Here is a 23,830-nt window from a genome sequence, read left to right as displayed (position 1 = left end):
TTGAGAGCTCACCTCCTCAGCCACCGGCTCCACTGCTATGGAACCTGTTTTTCTAAAGATGTCTTACACTCTGATCGAGCCCCACTCTCCATGGTCTTTACTCTTCCAGCATCATGACTTTGTACAGTTCTTTCCCTATTTCTGCATCGTCCTCCGAATCATCACTCCCCAGGGACCACACTAATTCACCGTAGTCCAGCACAGAATGCAGCAAGGAACACCTCCCATCTACAGCACAGGGTTGGCCTCAGGCCCAACCGCTTCCGAATCAGGAGAGGCCATGTGATGGCTTCTTGACGAGGCCGCTGCACCTGCCTGCCCGTCAATCACAGTGGCTGCTTGTTAGAAATACAGATTCCTGGGCCTGCTCCTGGCTGTTCAGGTTTAATAAGTCCGGACTGGGGCTCAGGAATGGGTATTTTTACAAAGCACCCCAGGTGATGTCTGATGGTTTGGGGGCCACACCCCCAAAAGTCAAGTGTAGATTTAAAGTAGCCGGGGCAGAAATTGGCAAAACTCAGGAATTAACTGAGGGTCACCAGTGACACTTCAAAAGCCTCTCCCAGTTAACTCACAAGATAAATGGAGGCAAGGATGGAGAGGAATGAGGAGAGCGCTGGGTGCTTAGAGCAAAGCCCAGGATCCCTGCATCCCTTCCTTTCTCCACCCACCCCCAACCATCACCACCACAACATACCTCCCATCAGAATTCCTTCTTCTGGGGCGCAATTGGTGGCACGGCAGTTGGGGGGAAGGCGTAGGGGAACAGTGTTGTGACTTTAAGACACAAAAGAACAGTCACACACACACACACACACACACACAAAAGATCTACCCTTGATGAACCGCAGCGGAATCTGTTAACAGCTCTGCCAGAAGACCCAGCAAAGCTGAAAGCATCCTTCTGGGCTTTGATGTCTTGACAAGATGCTTCCTTTGAAAGCTCAGAGACAGTCGCGTTATTTCCTCTGACAGCCCCCGTGAAAGGCTCCAGAATCAGAAGTGGCGTCCCGCCAGGGCCCAAAGGTGTGATTCTTTGAGAGCACTTGTGCTGTCCCCAAGGGGTCCAGGTTCCTCCACTAGCCCTGACCTCTGACCCCCCCCCCCCCGGCCTCCACGTGCCTTCCCTGGAGCCTCCCCTGGGAGGTCAAGAGCCTGGACATTTCCCTCATCTGACAGCCGGGCTGCATGTCAGCCACCTTGAGAAGCTTCCAGGGGCTGATCTGACAGTTTGACCCATTTTTCCTTCCCCTGAGGGCCGCAGGTCACTTGTCAGAAAAGGTCAGGAAATGCCATCACCCTGCATCTGGAAATGAGCCGGGAGAGAAGAGAGACTAAGGGGATGACAGTGAGAAAGTGTTTACTTGGAGAGGCTCACAGAGCCTTCTGCTTGAAGTGTCCACCTGTGCAGTGTCATCCTTACCTGGGAGCCTGTTAGAAATGCAGAATCTCAGTCCCACCCTAGACTTACTGAATCAGAATCTGGTTTTTTTCGTAGGAACACTCTTATTTTCAAATAGCTTCAGGGAACCTGTATATCAAAATGTTAAAAAGTGTAGTTGTCTCTGAACGTTGAAGTTATGGGTCATAATAACTTTCTTCTTTGTAACGTACCATGTTTTCTAAATTATAATGCATATGAACCTTTTCATAATATGAAAATATTGTCAATAAAAACCAAAGTATTTTTGTCATAATAGTTATAAAGTACTATACAATAAAAAAAAATCTGTCTTTTCACAAGATCACAGGTGATTTGTCTACACGTAAAGCTTGTGGCCCAGCTCTACTGCTCCAGGCTGTGTGACTGTGGCCAAGCTCCTTAACCTCTCTGAGCATCAGTGTCTACACAGGCTTTTGGAGAAGTAAAACACTTAGCACCAGGCATATACTAAGCCTTCAGTGAATGTTTGTCATCATTGTTATTGGTAAAATGATTGAGGGAGAATCCATTTTGCCACATTTAAACCCAGACCATCCAACCACTCCTTGATGGAGAAGGAAGCCCAAATTGAATGGAAGAAAGTTCCACATAGAAAGTGAAGAGCCCTCAACATTCACTTAAGGAATAAACTTAAAGTCTCGGTGTCTCTTAGCAGCCTGGGCGCTGGCTGTTTGATTTGGGGTTAAGACTGTTAATCATCTGCTTGGTTTGAGGGTTCTTACCTTCATTGATGCGTCTTCTCTTCCTGCCATTCCCGCCCCCCAGCCTTATCTCCTAGACCCTGCGGTTCCCATGATCCTGCCTAAAAGGCTTCGACCCTCCTGCGCCGGCAGAATGACATCCCACCTCCTTAGCACGGCACTCAAGGCCCTTCACAGTCTGGCCCAAACTGATTTGTCAGCCGCCTCCAGGCTGCCCTCACGCCCTGCCCTTGAAATTCCGTCCTTGTCATCCCTCTGAGGTCTCCTTGCTCTTGCTGTCTCCTCTGCCCGGGATACTCTGCTCCTCTGGTCCCCCTTTCTCTCTGCCTGGCAGGATCCAACTCCCCCTTCGGCGCCCCACTTACCCCGGGAGGCTGTGAGGTGCGCCGAGAGCACGGCTTCAGCTTGGACGGACTTTGTTCAAACCCCTGCTCTGCCACATGCCAGTCATGTGACCTGGGCAAGGCACGTGGCCTCCCTGGCCTGGGTTCTTTCTTCCATAAACTGAGGCTAATAACACCTGCTTTGCAGGGTTGTTATGAGGATTCGTCAACAAAGTATGGAGAATTTCAGTTCATCACAGTCACGGCCGGCTTCTTTTAAGAAGAAAGTTGCCTCCCCTGGGAAACCTTTAGCATCCTTTTCCCACCTGTCCTTCAAAATTAAGTCCAGCCTCCTCTGTGTTTCATAAACTCTCCTTCTTGACTTTGTGACGTCCGAATGCTGCAGTGATGCCTTCTCACGGACAGAGTCCCTTTCCTCCCTGGTTCCCCCCCCTCCCCGGGTGCCCCACTCCTCACCCCATACTCTTCGCTCCTTGGCTTTTCTCCATCATGCTTGTTAGTGTCGGCTTCTGCTTGTTTATTCTCGTGAGTGTGAGCTCACTATACTCAATGTCTTGTAATAACCTATAATGGAAAAGCATATGGGAAAGAATACACACCTGCTCACTCCTGGGTCCTTGCACTCAGAGGCTCTCGGGCAGGATTTGTTGACAAATCATTGTGTACCATCGAGGGGTGTTCAGGTGGCCCAGCCCTGCCTGGCTGTGAAGGGTGAATTGTGTCCCACCCCAAAATTCACATATTGGAGTCCTAACCCTCAGAATGTGACTGTATTTGGAGTTAGGGCTTTAGAGAGGTGATTAGGGTTAAGTGAAGCCCTTGGCATGGGCCCTAGTCCAATCTGACTGGTGTCTTCACAAGAGGAAGAGATTAGGAGATAGCAGGGGTAGAAGGGAGACCATGTGAGGACACGGGGGCCAGGGGGCCACCTGCAAGCCCAGGGGAGAGGCTTCAGAAGAACCCTGCAGACACCCTGGTCCCAGACTTCTAGTCTCCAGAACCATGAGAAATAAGTTTTTGTGCCAGTCTGTGCACTTTGTAGTGGCAGCCCAAGCTGACTACTACACCAGCTGTGAATTCCTTGAGGACAAGAACCCTGGTTTCTTCATCTTTGTATGCCCCGTATCCACAGAGTTCTGGCCCAAAGCCATACACGGTAAACAGAGTTCTAATCAAATTGCACTCTGCCCACAACAGGGAGGGTGAAGCAGCCCCAAGTGGCGAAAGGGGGAGCCCTGCACAGACATTCAGAAGTGAGTTGTTCGTAACTGTCTACACAGGTTGGCCATTTCCCTTGTGTATTACCTATTCCAAGGTGGCACTGTTTCTCTTTCTTTGTTGGGGTTTCTTTGTGGTGCGTGAAAAATGCCATGATGGGTAAAAGGAAATCCAGTCACTGGCAAAAACGGAAAGGAGGCAAGAGTGTGTGCTTGGGGTCTGGGCTCCCTTTGCATGTAACGTGCATGTGACGCTCTGTCCTAGTGGTCCTGTGAGGGGCGGGACTCAGGACTGAAAGAGGCATGATGGAGAAGAATCTCAGATGAGGGAAATGTCTTCCCTCTCCTCTCCTTCTGGGCAACAGGACTTTTTATTATTATTTATTGAAGTATAGTTGATTTATAATGTTTTAGTTTCTGATGTACAGCATAGCAGTTCGGTTATATATATATATATATATATATTCTTTTCTATATATATCTTTTATATATATATATATACTTTTCCACATTCTTTTCCACTATTGGTTATTACAAGATATTGAATATAGTTCCCTGTGCTATACAGTAGGACCTTGTTATTTATCTATTTTATATATAGTAGTTTGTATCTGCTAATCCCAAACTCCTAATTTATCCCCCCCTTTCCCTTCTGGCAACCACAAGTTTGTTTTCTATGTCTGTGAGTCTCTCTGTTTTGTAAATAAGTTCCTTTGTATCATATTTTAGATTCCATATATAAGTGATAACATATATTTGTCTTTCTCGTCTGACATACTTCACTTAGTATGATAAATCTCTAGGTCCATCCATGTTGCTGCAAATGGCATTATTTTATGCTTTTTATGGCTGAGTAATATTCCATTGTGTATACGTACCACCTCTTCTTTATCCACTCATCTGTCAATGGACACTTAGTTTGCTTCTGTGTCTTGGCTATTGTAAATAGTGCTGCCATGAACATTGGGGTGCATGTATCTTTTCAAACTAATCTGCTCTCAGTATATGGGCACCAGGCTCTTGAACACAAAGGTGTTTAGTTCTAACCTGTTTGGGCCACCCTCCCAAAGGACAGGGATTGCTTCTGAGGGTCCCCAACCACCAACCCCTCCGCTGGGCCCTCAGCACAGTGGCTGGAGCAGCCCGGGGGTGCGTGGGTGCTGCCCTGAAGTGGAATGTTTTCTAGGTTGAGATAGAATGTGCCTTTGCTCTGTTCAGACCCACAGGGAAGCTGGCCCAGGGCGGGACCCATGACATGGAACTAGTCTGCTGGGATACTCACCATCCAACATGGAAGGGACCATGTTGGAGTTTTAACATGCATTTTACTCATGCATTCGTTCATTTTTCATTTTTGCTAACTTTGGCCAGTGCACACCCGAACCTGAAGACTTTGCCAGAAATACGTAGCCTTCATGCCGGCACATAGCAGGCCACGTGGCACTGGTCCTAACCTCAGTGGTGGCTCACAGACTTTTAGAAAGACAGGTGCCAGCTCACTGCTGCTCTGCAGACACCCCCTGCCTTGTTGTGCCAGGATTATTCTTCCAAGGGCAGGGGTTCCTGTAGCTCCTCCAGCGGGACCCTGGGAGATGAATTCTTCAAAGGCTCAATGTTTTCTGAGCCCCCCTCCCCTTTCTCTTTCCTTCCTTCATCTTTTTTTCTTTTTATTCTGCGGTGGCTTGGATTCCTACTGGTCAAATACTACCATCTATTCTGAACCAAAATTTCTGGAACATTGAAAATCTTTCAGGATGTTTCACCATGATTTGGCTCATTTCTTGGCCTCACTTGTCAACAGATTTAAATAATTCTAGATACAGGAGTTTCTGTTAAAAAAAAAAAATCTCTTCTCCCCTGCACCTCTTCCTGCCTGATTTATTTGTTCTGCAAGAGAAAAGTCTCCTTTGTTCCCTCTTTTTTAAATTGTCATTCAAATGCCCAAGCCTCTTGGCTAGTGGGCACAAACTTAGCCACATTTTGCTATGTCAGTAGTACCCCCTACAGAACCGTAGGGCCTCCTTACTCTGATCAAGTTCCTCCACTCATATAAGCCCTAGCATGCGTGCTCACACACACACATACACACATGCAAGTGCAGACATTCATGCTTGCACAGACATGTGCATGCAAACATACATGCACACGCCACACACATGCACACACCCACATTGCTGAGCATCCATGAGATTTTCCCGTACCTCATCAGTCTGCATCAGCTGCAGTTCCCCCAGGGTAGCTCCCCTGCAGCTAGTTTAGCATTCAGCCAATCTTCACAGAAAGCATACTGTGGACCCAGCCCTGCTCTAGGCTCTGGGGAAACCACAGTGAAGAATTTCTGCCTTTGTGGAGTTCATATTCTAGAACAGCGCTGTCTGGTAGAATGTCCCTCAATGAGAATGATATCCTGCACTGTAAACAATAGCCACCAGCCACGTGTGGTTACTGAGCACTTCAAGTGTGGCTAGCGCACCTGAAAACTGGATTTTACATTTTATTTAATTTTAATTAAATGTGAAGAGCCGCATGTGGCTAGTGGCTGCTGTGTTAGAAGCACCATTCCAGAGGGAGAGACAAATAACCAACAAGTAGGTAGATACTCTCTCCTGCCTCCTCCTTTAACCACAAGATAGATAAATTTTGAATATTCAAAGTGCTATGCAGGGAACTATATTCAATATTTTATAATAATTTATATGGAAGAGAATCTAAAAGAGAATATAGAGATGTAGTACTCAATCACTTTGCTGTACACTCGAAACTAACACAACATTGTAACTCAACTGCACTTCAGTTTTAAAAATACATATGTATAAAGTGCTATGATGAAAGCAAAGCAGGCTGAGGAAATAGAGAGTGAGTGGCGGAGGCATTATTTTACATGGAAAGGTGGTCAGGAAAGGCCTTTCTGTGGGAGGGTGACTTTTCCATGGAGCCATGGAAGTCCAAGGAGCTATGGGGGTGGCCGGTCTGGCGGAGGCCCTGTGATGCAAAGGATACACCTGTTCCAGCAGCCGGAGTGAGATGAGCATGGGGGGAGGGAAGCATGGACCAGAATGGTACAGGGTTGGAGTTCACTCTGATGGGAAACCGAGGGAGGGCTTCATGCAAAAAGGTGATATGAACTGATTCCTAATTTAGAAATCTCCCTCTGCATGGCTACCATCAAAAAGAACACAAACAACAAATGTTGGTGAGGATGTGAAGAAAAGGGAACCCTCCTACACTTTTGGTGGGAATGCAAATTGGTGCAGCCACTGTGGCAAATAGTATGGAGGTTCCTCAAAAACTAAAAATAGAACTACCGTAGGACCCAGCTATGCCACTCCTGGGTATATATCCTAGAAAAACGAAAACACTAATTCAAAGAGATACGTGCACCCCCGTGTTCATAGCACATTATTGCCAAGATACGGAAGCAACCTAAGAGGAATAGATAAATAGAAGAGGTGGTACACAAATGAACTTGTTTACAAAACAGAAACAGACTCACAAACTTATGGGTACCAGGGGAAAAGGGGTGGAAAAGGATAAATTGGGAGTTCAGGATTTGAAGATACTAATATATATAAAATAGCTTAACAACACATTTATACTGTATAGCACAGGGAACTATATTTAATATCTTGTAGTAACCTATAATGAAAAGTAATGTATATGTGTGTGTGTGTGTGTGTGTGTGTGTGTATATATATATATATATATATATATATATATATATATATATATATGTATGACTGAAACATTATTCTGTATACCAGAAATTGATACAACATTGTAAACTGACTATAATTCAATTAAAAATGGGGGGAGGATAAAATCAGTGTTCAACATATTGAGACATTCAGATAAAAAGAAATAAAGGACATTTCTCATAAGAAAAGAAGTGGTATAAATATAAAATGGAATACTACTCAGCCATAAAAAGAATGAAATTTTGCCATTTGCAGCCACATGGATGGACTTGGAGGGCACTATGCTAAGTGAAACAAGTCAAACAGAGAAAGACAAATACTGTATGCTATCACTTAAATGTGGAATCTAAAAAATACAACATACTAGTGAATACAACCAAAAAAGAAGCAGACTCACAGATAGAGAAAACAAACTAGTGGTTACCAGTGAGGAGAGGGAAAGAGGGAGGGGCAATGTAGGGGACTAAGAAGTACAAACATTAGGCATAAAACAAACTACAGAGATACACTGTACAACACAAGGAACATGGCCAATATTTTATAATAACTACAAATGGAGCATAACCTTCCAAAATTGGGTATTTTGCAATATTTGCAAATTTGCACACCTGTAATTTACATATTATATATTAATTGTACTTCAATTAAAAAATTAGAGACTACAAAAAATAACATTTAAGCCCTTTTCAGTATTAAAGTAAATTTCAAGCCATAAATAAAGCCCATCGAGAAGCTGGAAAAAAAATCCCCCTGCTGCTCTGGAGAGAAAGGAAGCAGGGGGCCAGCAGGAGGCTTCCAGGCGGGAGACAGTCATGGCTTAGACAAGGCAGAGAGAGGTGGAGATGGTCTGACACGGGGTTCATTTTGAAGACAGAGTCAGCAGGCAGATTAATTTGGGGGTGACGCAAAGAGGCTTTTGGCCCGAGTGTACCATGGTGGAGCCATTGGTGGAGATGAAAAATTCTGGAGGGGAGACCTATGTTTGAGGGCGAAATCAAGAATCTGGTATTCAGCTGAACACATTGGTTTGGGTGTGGTCGGCAGAAAGACACAGTTCCCCTCCTCTGCTGTGCCCAGGGCCTGTCCTCATCAGTGCTCTGAGGGACCTTTACCTGCTGCTGATGGAACTGCCGAGCGTGGCAGTGCCTTAGAGTGGCCGGGTTCTGGGTTCACAAGGGAGGGGATGCCCCCTCCTGAGTCCTGCTCAGGTTTGTCACCAGAGCCCCTGAGCAGTTAGGTGGGGCCCCACACCCCACAGCTTTGCCCTTGAAGGTAAGTCCATTAATTCTGCCTTGAGCCCTCTCCTCAGTGGGACTCAAACTCAGGCCAGCGGGAGGGGCAGGAGGGGATAAGCCATCCCCTTCATCCCCTTTCTCCCTGGATGTCGGCTCTTGTTTCAAAACACTTCCTTCTCCAGCCACACAGAAAGGCCCTCCTGTCCGTCAGCCCCTGCGTTTAGACACTCGTCATGGTCCAGGCCATCACTTCCCTGTTTGAGTTCTGTTAACATACCCTACCTCCTAGTAAGCAATTGCCCCCATACTCCTAAATTAGTATTTGTTTAATGCAATTCCAGTCAGCTTTCTAACAGGATTTTATTTTGCAGATGGTTCTCATTTGTGAGAGTTGATTTATGTTAATAGGTGATCAGAATAACCTAGAGGTATTTGGCAAAAGAAGAGTGATACAGAGAAACTCACTCATCAGATTTTAAAACATGCTCTAATCAACAACAACAAAAAAAGTTAAGTGAGGCATAATGGTAAGGCTCAGTAGTTAGCCTAAGAGGAACAGAACAGGTAACCCAGAAACACCCTAGTACATATAAAAATGCATAAAAATGTAATATGTGACAAAGGTGGTTTCAAATTTGTGAGAAGAGATACACAACACATGCTACCGAGATCACTGATATCTTTCAAGAAAAATGGTTAGAATTGTATCTTGCAGTTTAAGCCAAGGTCAGTTCAAGTCCAGATGAATTAAATGTAAAAAAAAAATAAAGCCAAAACACTCTAAGAAACCATAGAATAATATGTCTTTGATACCAAAACAGGGAATTACTTTCTAAATAGAAAATCACCATGAGAGAAGCCACAAGCAAAAAAGATTGATACATTTGCCACCTAAAAATTAAACATTTCTACCTGGAAAACATGCAAAAACACCATAGGAAAAGCTGAAAGATAAACGACAGACTGGGGAAAACTTTGCAACAAATACAGTGAAGTACTGATAATTTTAACATAGAGAGAACGCTTGTCAATTAATAATACAGCCGAGCATCACACTATTAAAAAAGGCATAAACCCACAATTCACAAAAAAAATACAAATGGCAAGTGAATCTTTGGAAACTGTTCACCCTTATTGGCAATCAAGAGAAGCACCAAAGCATATTGAAACAGTGTTCCCATGTCTAACTGGCAAGGCTTTTTAATGGTATTATTTCATGTAAACTAAGTGGGGAGTCTGGCACCCTCATGCACTGCCAGGGGAAAGGCCAAATGATGCAAAGAACTTGGCCATGTAAGTCAAGAGAATTTAAAATGTTGACATTCTTTGACCCACTGCTTTTATTTCTAAGCATTCATCCAAAGCTAGTTATCAGAAGTAAGGACTAGGGGCATTGACTGCAATTTTGACGGGAAGAGCCAAAAATTAGAAATAAATGTCCAACGAAAGTCTAATGGCTAAATACATTGTGTTTGGTATACCCCTACAGTGTAATATCCTGCAGCCATTTTTTAATCATTCTTTTGCTCAATGGTCATGAAAATGGGAACTGTTCAAGTGAAATGAAGGAACTACAATATTTGGGGTGGTGTTTTTCACCTTTATACTTTGATGCATTTTCTGGATTTTTCTATAGTGATTTCACTTTTATGATTAGAAACATCTCCATTTTCTAATAATGCCCATATCAATTCCACTTGGTGACCCCGGGTAAGCATCTTGCTTCTGAGGTGCCATCCGTAAAAGCAGCTCAAGAACCCAGCCAACATTTCACCTGCGGGGTTCCCTCCACCACTCTACCCACCACATCATAAGATCTCAGTACCCTTGCTGCTTCTCTGCATCCCTTGGTCTCCAAAACATGAATGAGTAACCTGCATCCTCGTTTGCCTGCTCTGGGCCAGTTCCCACTGCCCTTCCCAGAGAACGGGAGAGAAGAAGAGTGTGATCTTTCATTTTACGTGCACCTGCAATCATGCCATCTATGCTTCCTTGGGTATTTGCTTTGGGTGCCGGTTGGGAATGGGTCATGGGAGCAACTCAGAAAGAAATGCTAGTTTCTTTGGCCTCATGGGGAAACACTGACACTCTCTTTGTTCTTGTCCCACAGATATGACGCTGCCTCTTGTGTTTAGCTGTTGGGAACAGTTACAATTTTCTGTGCTGAAATCATTCTGGAAACCCCAACAGTAGACTTCAGCATTCAAGGGAAGCCAAAGCCATTGGAGGGGGCACAAAGCCAAAAGCCTTTTATCTTAGGAGTTCCAAAAATTTCACTGCCCCTTCCCTGCCCATCCCCCACCCCCAAAATAAGCCATTGCACACAGACAGGCAGCATGGCGAGCAAACGGAAATCCACAACCCCATGCATGGTCCGGACATCACAAGTACTAGAGCAGGATGTGCCCGAGGAAGGAGACAGGGCCAAAGAGAAGGGGGTCGGCACGCCCCAGCCTGAAATGGCCAAGGACACTTGGGCAGGGGAGCCGGAAAACTCTTCCAAAGAAAGTGAAGTGATAGAGGTGAAGTCCACGGGGGAAGCACAGTCCAAAAAGCTCCAAGGTGGTTACGAATGCAAATACTGCCCCTACTCCACGCAGAACCTGAACGAGTTCACGGAGCACGTCGACACGCAGCACCCCAACGTGATTCTCAACCCCCTCTACGTGTGTGCCGAATGTAACTTCACAACCAAAAAGTACGACTCTTTGTCGGACCACAACTCCAAGTACCATCCCGGGGAGACCAACTTCAAGCTGAAGCTGATCAAGCGCAACAATCAGACCGTCTTAGAGCAGTCCATCGACGCCACCAACCACATCGTGCCCATCACCACCAGCGGCCCCGGAGGCGGGGACAGCGATCCTGGGATCTCGGTGAGTAAAACTCCCATCATGAAGCCAGGGAAACCGAAAGCTGATGCCAAGAAGGTGCCCAAGAAGCCGGAGGAGGCCGCCCCCGAGAACCACGTGGAAGGGACCGCCCGCCTGGTGACAGATGCGGCTGAGATCCTCTCGAGACTCGGGAGCGTGGAGCTCCTCCAGGACACGTTGGGACATGTCATGCCCTCTGTCCAGCTCCCACCAAATATCAACCTTGTCCCCAAGGTCCCTGTCCCGCTGAACACTACCAAATACAACTCTGCCCTGGACACCAACGCCACCATGATCAACTCCTTCAACAAATTCCCTTACCCCACCCAGGCTGAGCTGTCCTGGCTGACCGCTGCTTCCAAACACCCAGAAGAGCACATCAGAATCTGGTTTGCCACCCAGCGCCTGAAGCACGGCATCAGCTGGTCCCCGGAGGAGGTGGAAGAGGCCCGGAAGAAGATGTTTAACGGCACCATCCAGTCAGTGCCCCCGACGATCACCGTGCTGCCCGCCCAGCTGGCCCCCACAAAGATGTCACAGCCCATCCTCCAGACAGCTCTTCCGTGCCAGATCCTTGGCCAGACCAGCCTCGTGCTGACTCAGGTGACCAGCGGGCCAACAACCGTCTCTTGCTCCCCCATCACGCTCGCCGTGGCTGGAGTGACCAACCATGGCCAGAAAAGACCGTTAGTGACTCCCCAAGCTGCCCCCGAGCCCAAGCGTCAACACGTCGCTCAAGTGCCAGAGCCCCCACCCAAGGTGGCCAATCCTTCGCTGACCCCCGCCAGCGACCGCAAGAAGACGAAGGAGCAGATTGCACATCTCAAGGCGAGCTTCCTCCAGAGCCAATTCCCTGATGACGCCGAGGTCTACCGACTCATCGAAGTGACCGGCCTTGCCAGGAGCGAGATCAAGAAGTGGTTCAGCGACCACCGGTATCGGTGTCAAAGGGGCATCGTCCACATCACCAGCGAATCCCTTGCCAAAGACCAGATGGCCATTGCGGCCTCCCGACATGGTCGCACATACCACGCATACCCAGACTTTGCCCCCCAGAAGTTCAAAGAGAAAACACAGGGTCAGGTGAAAATCCTGGAAGACAGCTTTCTGAAAAGCTCTTTCCCGACCCAAGCAGAACTGGACAGGCTAAGGGTGGAGACCAAGCTGAGCAGGAGAGAGATTGACTCCTGGTTCTCGGAGAGGCGGAAGCTTCGGGACAGCATGGAACAGGCTGTCCTGGATTCCATGGGGTCCGGCAAGAAAGGCCAAGATGCGGCAGCCCCCAATGGTGCTCTGTCTCGACTTGACCAGCTCTCCGGGGCCCAGTTAGCCAGTTCTCTGCCCAGCCCATCACCAGCAATTACACAGAGTCAAGAACAGGTTCATCTCCTGAGAAGCACGTTTGCCAGAACCCAGTGGCCGACCCCCCAGGAGTATGACCAGCTCGCTGCCAAGACCGGCCTGGTCCGAACTGAAATCGTGCGTTGGTTCAAGGAGAACAGATGTTTGCTAAAAACTGGAACCTTAAAGTGGATGGAGCAGTACCAGCAGCCTCACATGGCGGATGATCACGGCTACGACGCCCTGTCGAGGAAGGCAGCCAAAACTGTCATCGTCGAGAGCCCAAAGAACGGGAGTGAGGTGGGTCAGCAGTATTACAAGGACCCCAAAAAGTTCTGCGAGGAGGGCTTGGAGAAGCTGGTACCCAGGGTGAAAGCGGGCGGTGAGCCAGCAAAAGACAGTTTGCTGGCAAAGCCCTTGGAGGCCGCCTCAGACAGGTTGGAGGGCAACAGCCGGGATGGCCGGGGCTGCGACAAGCAGGAGGAGTCAGGCGTCGTGGACTGGGTGGAGGTGACGGTCGGAGAGGAGGACGCCAGCTCAGACAGGTCGGACAGCTGGAGTCAGACCGCGGCAGACGGCGCGGCGGAAGTGGCCGACTCGGATTCCGACAGCGTCCCTGCCGAGGCGGGCCAGGCCTAGACAGGTAATCCCACCTGTTCCCCAGGGAACCAGTGGAGGGTGCTGGGTTTCTTCCTTTTTGTTGCCAGAGTCGATTGTAGGGTACAGAGATACTGACACAGATGATGGGTTCTTCTTAAAAGTTCTTTTAAAGTAAAGGAAGAAAAATAGGGGCTGGTAGATTTTATGTCCTTATTTGCAAGGTGGTACCCACAGCATCACTACCTGTGGCCTTTCGAGGTCTGTCCATCCTAAAATCTAGTAGTGCTATAACACAACACCTGTTTTGTGTTCACTGCTGTTAGAAACAAACGTGGAAGGATATGTCTTCCTTTTTCTATTTTTTTTTCTTTTCAGTTTTTTTGTTTGTTTGTTTTGTTTTTAAGACTGAGTGTCCAAGTTTACTGAATAGAAATCTGGGATTCTTTCCTTTAACCTGAAAGGTTTGAAAGTATCTGGCATTGGCCTTGTGGCTAAAGGAAGGCATGCCCTTGTGTCTCGTTAAGTAACCCCGCTGGTGGCTTTGCCGATGGGCTCCCCAGAACCCCCTTCAAATCTGGAAGAGACTGGTGTAAATTAGGTCTGTGGAGCCACAAAAGCCTGGGAAGGGAGGTTACCATGGTTACTAATGGCCATGTCATCCACATAATGGGACATGCCACCCAAGCCCTTGGTGTTTGTGCTTCACAAGAGGTCTGTGCAAATCCAGGCCTGAAGCACAGCAGCTTTCTTGACAGTCAGTTTAGAAAGCTCGGGGGGATAGTAGACAGAGGGATACAGGAGCGAAGGGTCCACCTTGGTCAAAGCCAAAGTATTCCAAGGGCAGCTTAGAACCAGGAGGGAGGTGCGTAATTTACAGTCTGCCTGGGTTGGCTTCTCCAGAGGTCACTTAAAAGACAATGAAACACCACCCCCACCCCCCGCATGTCATCTTTAAAAATAATGAAAGGTAAGAGCCTCCAGGATGATTGATAAGGTCCCCAAGGGAGCCCTGGAAATTACCATACCTCTTTATTTATGAACTCCAACAACTCTGGCTGGCCACGTTGCTCATTACTTATTCAGTAATAAAATGAGGCACCTGGCAAATAAAGAAAGTCCTCTAGAAACTGTTTTAGCCCGTTTACGTCAGCTGTTAACAGAGCAATTTAATGAGCAGCCAATCACAGAACGCCAGCAGCTCTTTCTCCTCAGACCACGTTTCAGGAGGAAGTAGTAATGGGCTGGGGGTGAGGATGTAGCCCCGAGGGGAGGGGCAGAGACTGTCCGGATCACCAAGAGCACCAGCTGCCTGCCTCCGGCTCGCTGCCTGTTTCATCCTCCCTCTGGCCGCTTTCCTGCTTCCTACAAGACCCTACCTGCCAGTCCAGCCCAGCCCATATCTCCCTTGTTGAAATGAGGGAGCAAATTTTTTTTGGTCCAGATTCTACCTGAAAGCTCCTTGTTTGCCCTGTCTTCTGTCCTAGACGTTTTCTGATGCATAAACATAAGTCTACGTGATTGCTTTTTCCTCCTACCACACTGCAGACAATTGGGTTCAATTCAGCACATACGTTCTGAGCACCTACTATGTGCTGGTAAGTGTGCCCGGCCCCAGAGGTAACAGGATGAAGATGACGACAGAGTCTTCATTCACATGCAGCTCAGTGGGACCAACGGGAGTGGACACTGCTCTTCCCTCTATTGGCCAGGGTGATCCGTGGCGTGCTGGAGAGGAGCACGAGGTGGGGCACCCAGGCTGAGGGGTCAGGGAAGGCTTCCTGGAGGAAGGGACAGCTGACTCAGGGGCTAGCTGATGGGAAGGAGTCAGCCCAGTGCACAGACAAGGAAGAGAGTGTTTCAGGTAGAAGGAACACAAGCAAAAGTCAAGAGACAAGAAAAGGAATGGTGCAGCTAAGGAACCAAAAGAGGTTTGGTGTAGCCAGAAAGTTGAGTCTGGGGCTCAGCAAACATGAGAAGAAGCAAACTCCAAAAAGAAAACCTGATGGTTTCCACAGCAGGCAAAAGCTGTTCTGAACCGGTTGTTTCTGAAGAGTTTGGCTGTAAGGATGCTCAGTGTTCCTGTCCCCAGAGTGAGCTCTGGATGCACCTCACTGAGTGGGAGCTTTCTAGGGGTGGCCGCTCCCCAGAGGCTCCTGAGGCCACCTGTCCCCATCTCTTCCCTCCCAAACCATCCCAACACCAGTAGTTGACAGCACCCTTCTGGGTCAGCTGCCACTGTGCTTGACCCCCAGGTGAGGCCCAAGAGAAAGAGAAGTAGGGAACAATGCTAACACCATAGAGAGAAGCTTTGTGGAGGAAGGGAGGAAGGATGAAGGATCAGTGCCTCTGAGCAGCAGAGGTGAGCTAGCTGCTCTGGCCACAGGGGGTCCAGCCCAGTTCTCCTAGCGACCCTGAGAGGTAAGCGTCTCTACATTTCTATAAACCCAGACGCCGAGACTCAGAAACCAAGGAACTCGTTCACATTCTCCCAGCCAGCACCTCGGTTTCACTCCAGAGCCCTTATTCTTTCTCTGCCTCTTTATTTCTGAAATTCCCCATTTCTGGTTGACACACACCACCCACCCTGCCCGCCTCCATGGCAGGAGACATGTAGAGTTTTTAGAGTTGACTTTTGAATTAACATCAGATAATTCAGAGATGTAGAAACTAGCCATCTCCCCCCCAAAACCAGGAAGACCCAGGAGCTCCTTTTATGTTTAGGATAAATGCCACAAATGTGTGCTAGAAAATATTCCTAAACAAGATGCTGAGATCTGCTGAACACCTGGCAACATCCAATATCCCTAACTGGCCTCCTGATATGTTCCAGGCACCGTTGCATTGAGGAAGGGACTGCAGTCTGCAATCTGGCCACATCCGAAAGTGCCCCCAAGTCCTGGCAGAGGCACCCCTTTAAGGAAGCTTTTGACCTAGAAGGGGGAAAAAAACCTCTCCAAATTACTTCACAGCTTTTATGAACCAACACATGGGTCTCTTGAAATTCATAAATATTCTATTTCTTTATTTCAACACATTTATTTAGGAACCTACAGTTGAGCTCAGTTGCCAGACATATAATAATCCTGGAAATAATGCATGGTTTTGATTTCATAAAAGGCATGATGTGATGCACGAGAGGTGGGGAGGGGAGGGAGAGAACTTGGGTGAGCAGCTGAGAGCCGCCTGGAGGATGGGGTTTCCTCTGTGGGACTGAAGCAGTGCCCCTCCCCCGGCTCTGCCCCCACCAGTTCCTCTGGCTGAAGCTTTGCAAGGCTTAGGACAGTGGATGACTCTGTTCCAGACTCACCCTGTGCCTGAAGTTAGACACAAAGATAAGGAATCCCTTCCAAGCCTTGAATTGGGTCATCTTGATTCTCTCTGCGTCCAATTATCGAGCCATCCAGTGAGAAACTTATCCGGGTAATAGGCTGAAAAATAAACTCTTCCTTTCCTAAAAATGAGTCAAAATACTTTAGCCGGAGACTGTCAGATATATGCCTAGATATTTGGCCAGACAGAATACCCCAGCTCTACTACCATGAGGAATTTCTACTTACTTCAATATGCCATGTGCTCAGCATTCTTCCAAGCACATTTATCATTTAAACTTCACAGCAACCCTAAGAGAGAGGTTTGGCTCTTTCCCCATCTTACAGAGGGCAAAATGGAGGCTCAGAGATGCTTGCCCTGGGTTCCTCAGCTAGCAGCTGGTGGAGCCTGGAGACGCCCTCTCATCTATCAGGTCAGTGCCTGACCCAGCCACCATGGCCACCACCTCGCCAACAGAGGCACCACCATCACCGCCCAAGCCGAACCAGAAGGCTGTGGTCATTTCTTAATTCTACATGGAAGTAGAAACTAATACACAACTGTTCATTCGCCACTTTGCTGCCTCCTGATTTCTGACAATTTCCGACTCCTGATAATTAGGGGCAGCTTTGGGGAAGAGGCAAATTCTGTGAAATGTCAGAAAAAATACTTTCCATAGTTCAGGTTGCTTAAAATATTCAAAGCTGCCAAGTGTTGGATCCTGGCTACAATTTAGGATCCAGGATAGGTGTACCCCCATAATCTGTTCATATTAGCTGTCCAAATACAGGTGTGTGAATGGATGGATAGGTGAACATGTAATCAACTATTTCCCCATCTCTCCTCTACCAGACCCTTGAAGGCAGGCACTGTGTCCCACTCATCTCTGAAAGCCCTACAGCTTCATCCAGAGCAGATGCTCAGTAACAGTTTCTGGAACCAACCTGAGATAACAAATTAACAAAGATAGCTGGTGCCTAGTTATCCAGGATCTAGTATTTCAGTCCTTTTCTCCTCCTCACTTTTTTTCTGTCACTCATTAGTCCCATTAGATGACAACCATTGGCGGGGAGGATTTGTGGACAGTTTGCTTTACATGTGTGAATAGCTGAAGGGAAAGGTCTGTTGGAGAATCGACCACCAGCTATTTCCTGGGTGATGCTCCTCAGAGACTGTCCATTAGCCTCACTACCCTGGTACCTCGTGGGGAGTTAACTGCTATCCCTTCCTGTTGCCTAATTCTGGAGCTTCTCAAGTAGGAATTCTCATTTTGCTCTGGGCAGCTTATAGCAACTTAGGAACTTAATGAAATCAAAGCCCTTCACTTTTCTGAGGAAGGATGCCAGCCCCAAGGAGAGGAAGTAACTAGTCCAGAGACATTCATAGTAGGTGCCTTGGCTCACGCACCCATCAGTATTTGTGGAATGACAGCAGTGTGCCAGGCTCTGGGAGGCAACAGTGCCCAGCATGTCCCTGTCCTCATGAAGCCCGTAGTCTAGTGGGGAATGAAGTATTGATCAAATAGTCTTTCATCAAACAAAAAGGAAAAGTTGCCAGGTGACAAGATTTTTTGAAGGACCAGTGCCTGGAACTGTGAGAATATAGAGTAGGGGAATTTGACCTGATTTAAGGGGTTGGGTAAGGCTTCTCTGAACAGGGGGTGGATGAATTGAAATCCAGAAGGTAAGAAGGAGTTGGCTAGATGGACAGGAGAGAAGAGGCACTCCAGGCAGAAAGAACAACAAAGACCCGGAGACAGGAGGGAGCTTGGTGCGTCGGGGAGCCTGAAAGGTGGTCGTTATGGCTATGACGTGGCTGAGTTCACACTTCATAGAAGTGCAGGAGTTAAAAGCCAGAGTGCTAAGGGGACTCACATGTCACCAAATTCTCCCTTGAAACTCCTCTAACTCACCAATAAAGACTGTACGTGATTTTGTGTGCATGACCCTACAGAGAAAGTTGGAGAGCCTCTGAGGGACTCAAAGAAGGAACAAAAGGAAAGTAATCTTCAGACGTCTGGGTGTTCAGACTTTGCTGTCCTAGTGGTAAATGGAAGATGAGTGGTAGGAAATTCTAGAGCACCCACATGCCTACACATTTTACTTTATTCTTTTTAATGATTAAACTTCTACGACCTTAATACTTACTGTATTAGTCAGCTAGGGCTGCCATAACAGCATACCACAGACCGGGGACTCAAGAGAGAATAACAATGTAGTCCATGAGATAGAAAACCAAGCACTGTGATGGTGATTTGTTATCTCAATAATGTTTCTGAGTCAAACTTTCTTTTATTGAGAGAGGGCATGGTCCAGTTTGAGTTAGAATTAAGAAAAGGAAAACATGGTGACACAGAGAAAGACTCAGTAATTTCCCAGGGGACAGGGGAAACTTCATACCATCCCAGATTGTCCCCACGTTAGGCCTTGGGCATCTCTGAACATCTGGCTGAAGCTCTTTCCCGGCAGCGGTTTGGGGAGCCTCTGGGGTTGGGGAAGTCGCCGAGACTTGTAAGCCAGGTAAATCTCCCTGCTCGCAGAGAGGTTCAGAGGCAGAAGGAATCAGAGGGGCCACTGGCTCTTCCTGTCCCTTCTCCATCAGTGGATATTATCCCGTGGAGTTCAAAGAATTTGAGCAAATGGAATCGTATTTTAAACTCACTAGGCAGGCTCCTGATGTGGTTTTGCATGTGGGTTTGGGTTTGAATCCCAGCTCCACCTCTCTCCAGCTCAGTGACCTTGAACCAGTTACCTTTCTGTGCCTCATTCTCTTCAGCTATAAAATGAAGAAAAGAACGTCTTTGGAGAGTTGTTAACACATGGAAAGCACCCGAGCGGGGTGGACACAGGTGCTTCATAAATGTTACCCCTTGTCATAGCCCCAGGCCCGCTACCCCTACCCTGAGATGCAGATGCAATTAACACCCCAAAGCATGAGCTGGTGCCAGCGGGGCCCCAACCGAAACAGTCAACTTGGAAAGGCAAGATGGCCAAGTTCTCCGTATGGAGAATGTGCAGCTTCTGGTTGGTGTCCGTTGAGCAGATGCTGGTGCTAACACCAGGCCCCTATTTTGGAGCTTTCATTTATCTCATGTAGTCCTGACAACATGCAAAAACACATCAGGAGCCTGCCTAGTGAGTTTAAAATATGATTCCATTTGCTCAAATTCTTTGAACTCCACGGGATAATATCCACTGATGGAGAAGGGACAGGAAGAGCCAGTGGCCCCTCTGATTCCTTCTGCCTCTGAACCTCTCTGCGAGCAGGGAGATTTACCTGGCTTACAAGTCTCGGCGACTTCCCCAACCCCAGAGGCTCCCCAAACCGCTGCCGGGAAAGAGCTTCAGCCAGATGTTCAGAGATGCCCAAGGCCTAACGTGGGGACAATCTGGGATGGTATGAAGTTTCCCCTGTCCCCTGGGAAATTACTGAGTCTTTCTCTGTGTCACCATGTTTTCCTTTTCTCAATTCTAACTCAAACTGGACCGTGCCCCCTCCCAATAAAAGAAAGTTTGACTCAGAAATATTATTGAGATAACAAATCACCATCACAGTGCTTGGTTTTCTATCTCATGGACTACAGTGTTATTCTCTCTCGAGTCCACAGGGCCTAAGGGAAACCCCTACAGGGCAAACAGAAGAGAAATAGGAACAGAAAGCTATCAGCTGGGAAGAGAACTCTAATTGTCTCACGCTTCCCTGAAGGTAAAGTAATAGGGAAGCAGAGTTTGCTAAAGAACTAGATGGTACTTCACAGCACTCCAAGTTGTCCCAAAGATAGAAAAGGAGGCAGCGGGAGGCAGGGGGCCCCCTGTCGTGGGCAGTGTTCAGGGAGAGACTGCACATCCACTTGGTGGAAATGTTCGAATAGTGGCCGTAAGGAAAGGGGCCCAGTGATCTTGCAGTTAGCTTTCCCCAAAGCTGAGATCTGGTGCTCTGGTATTAAGTAACCCCGCTAGCTGTCGGTTCTCTGCAGTGGGGAATGCCCTGACCAAGTGGTAAGATTCAGGATAGAAGCCCAGGGGATTAGCAAGAGGCCACATAGTCAAAATCACTGTAAAACCCTTAGAAGAAAAAAAAACAAACCTGAAATGTGAACTCTGCCACCAGTCTTGCATAACCAGCCACCTCTAAGAGCACCAAGCTCTCTTCCCATTTTTATGCATTAACAAACATCTGGGTGTCCTCGGTGAGCTAGGCATAGTGCTGGGAGAGGGCACGGCGGGGTCAGCCATGAACACCATGGGCTCACGTCCTTGTGGGCCTCGCAGGACGTACAATTACTCATGCAATTTGAAGACATCATGATAACAGCTCTGCTGCAGAAGCCCCAGCTCAGGGACATTTAACGGTGAACTAAGGGCGTCTGGGAGCAAGGTCTTCCAGGGAAGTGGCCAACAGCCAGGAAGTGCTACCCAAAGGGAAGGCCATGGGGCTGAGCTGTGTCCAAGATGGAGAAACCACCCCTGCCCTCTGTGTCCAGCATCTTCCCAGCCTCACTCCAAGAGTGCTGCCAGCCCCTGCAGCAAGCCCTACCCACAGCTAAGCAGCCTGGGAGAGGTCGAAGGAGAACTGAAGTCCAGCAGTTCCCAGGGCGCTTCCAGGGCCCAGAGCCATCCACAGACATCTGGGATCATTGCAGAAGCCAAAAACAAGTGGCTCTGTCTCCCCTTCTCCAGGTCACCCTTTGGCCTTGCAGTCTGGTTTCTTTTTGTTGTTGTTGTTTTTTAAAGGGCCTGGTTCAGCATTTTGTTTTCTTTACTAATACATATGGTTGGAGGATTATACATGCTCATGCCCATAAGACAGGGAAAAACATGTTGCCATAAAGGAAATTGAAGATGATTCAAAGAAATGGAAAGATAGCCCATGCTCTTGAATTGGAAGAATTAATATTGTTAAAATGGCCATACCACCCAAAGCAATCTACAGATTTAATGTGGTCTGTGTCAAAATACCCAGAACTCGAACAAATAATCCTAAAATTTATATGGAACCACAAAAGACTCAGAATTTCCAAAGCAACCCTGAGGAAAAAGAACAAAGGTGAAAGCATAACCCTTCCAGACTTCAGACTACACTACAAAGCTACAGTAATCAAAATAGCATGGTATTGGCACAAAAACACTCACAGATCAATGGAACAGAATAGAGAGCCCAGAAATAAACCCACACACCTACAGCCAATTAATCTATGACAAAGGAGGCAAGAATATGCAATGGGAAAAAGACAGTCTCTTCAGCAAGTTGTATTGGGAAAGCTAGACAGCCTCATGTAAATCAATGAAATTAGAACACTCCCTCACACCATCTGCAAAATAAACTCAAAATTGTTTAAAAATCTAAATGTAAGACATGACACCATAAAACTCCTAGAAGAGAACATAGGCAAAACATTCTCAGACATAAGTCATAGCAGTATTTTCTTAGGTCAGTCTCCCAAGGCAAAAGAAATAAAAGCAAAAATAAACAAATGGGACCTAGTCAAACTTAAAAGCTCTTGCAAAGCAAAAGAAACCATCAACAAAATGAAAAGACTTCCTCCTGATTGGGAAAAAATATTTTCAAGTGATGCAACCAACAAGGGGTTAATACCTAAAATCATACAACTCAATATCAAGAAAACAAACAACCCAATCAAAACATGGGCAGAAGACCTAAATAGACATTTCTAAAAAAAAGATGGCCAAGAGACACATGAAAAGATGCTTAACATCACTAATTATTAACAAAATGCAAATCAAACCACAATGAGGTATCACCTCACACCCGTCAGAATGGCCATCATCAAGAAGTCTACAAATAATAAATGCTGGAGAAGGTGTGAAGAAAAGGGAACCCTCCTTCGCTGTTGGTGGGGATGTAAATTGGTGCAGCCACTATGGAAAGCAGTATGGAGGTTCCCTAAAAAAGTAAAACTAGAGCTACCATATGATCCAGCAATTCTACTCCTGGGCATATATCTAGAAAAGATGAAAAGTGTAATTCAGAAAGATACATGCACCTCAATGGTCATAGCAGCATTATTTACAATAGCCAAGACATGGAAATAACCCACCGGCCCATCAACAGATGATGGGCTTAAGAAAATGTGGCATATGTATATTACTCACCACTATATATATGTATATATATATATACACACACACACACACATATATAGTGGAATATTACTCAGCAGTTAAAAGAATGAGCTATTACCATTTGCAGCAACATGGATGGACCTAGAGATGATCATATTTAGTGAAGTAAGTCAGAGAAAGATAAATATTACAGGGTATCACTTATATGTGGAGTCAAAAAAATCATACAAATAAATACAAAGCAGAAACAGATTCACTGACATAGAAAAACTTATGATTACCAGAGGGGAAAGGGAGTGGGGAGGGATAAGTTAGGAGTGTGGGATTAACAGATACAAACTACCATTTGTAAAATAGGTAAATAACAAGGATTTACTGTATAGCACAGGAAACTATATTCAATATATTGTAATAACCTATAATGGAAAATAATGTGAAAAAATTATAACTAAATCATTTTGCTGTACACCTGAAACTAACATATTACAAATCAACTATACGTCAATAAAAAAAAAAAAACACTGCCAGATGGAAAACCACCTTAATATTGAGGCTTATCTTAAAAAGCGAGTTTTTGCCAATCTCTTAAAGAAAGAAGGTTCAGTTTTGCATATAATATAAGAGAGAATACGTAAATACTCACACATGCAGGTGAGCTCACTTACACCTAAGGTCCTAATTTTGCATCCCGCTTTCCTCCAGAGAAAATGAAGCAGGACTTCTGTAGCAGCTGTATGCTTTACACACCAACTCTTTTACCCTCCCAGCAGCCCGGTGGTTATGAATTATCAAAGTGAGGCTTGGGGAGGTTAAGGAACTGACCTCAGCACAACAGCTCAGAAGCAGCTGACCCTGGACCCAGCTTTCTCTGACGCCACACCTCTTTCCACTCTGCTCCACGGCCAGGACCCACAGTCCTGTGCTGACCTGGCATTCTTCAGTCTGGTTGGGAGGAAGAAACAGCCACTCTTTACCCACCTTGGGCTGT

General features: G+C 46.7%; 1 protein-coding gene and 1 long non-coding RNA gene across 3 annotated transcripts in view; one reads left to right on the top strand and one right to left on the bottom strand.

Annotated features, from left to right (window-relative positions):
* ZHX2 (zinc fingers and homeoboxes 2) overlaps positions 1-23,830 on the top strand; it is a 142,221-nt gene that overhangs the window by 114,616 nt on the left and 3,775 nt on the right. The window contains exon 3 of the mRNA XM_031439566.2: positions 10,747-13,493. Coding sequence (XP_031295426.1) covers positions 10,973-13,489 — 2,517 coding nt within the window. The 5' untranslated portion in view covers positions 10,747-10,972 and the 3' untranslated portion in view covers positions 13,490-13,493. The remainder of the gene's footprint in view (positions 1-10,746; positions 13,494-23,830) is intronic.
* Positions 1,103-23,830, bottom strand: LOC135318719 (uncharacterized). 2 transcript variants are annotated; one of them, XR_010377033.1, is made up of 3 exons: positions 23,486-23,830; positions 2,511-3,053; positions 1,103-1,531 (listed from the first exon to the last, which is right to left on the bottom strand). It is a non-coding gene; the product is annotated as an uncharacterized LOC135318719 (long non-coding RNA). The 2 variants fall into 2 exon arrangements; XR_010377032.1 differs by having other exon boundaries at positions 2,946-3,053.

This window comes from Camelus dromedarius, chromosome 20, assembly GCF_036321535.1.
Source record: "Camelus dromedarius isolate mCamDro1 chromosome 20, mCamDro1.pat, whole genome shotgun sequence".
NCBI classification, from domain to species: Eukaryota; Metazoa; Chordata; class Mammalia; order Artiodactyla; family Camelidae; genus Camelus; species Camelus dromedarius.
Note: the sequence above shows the minus strand (reverse complement) of the source record. Positions and strands in the feature narration are given on the sequence as shown.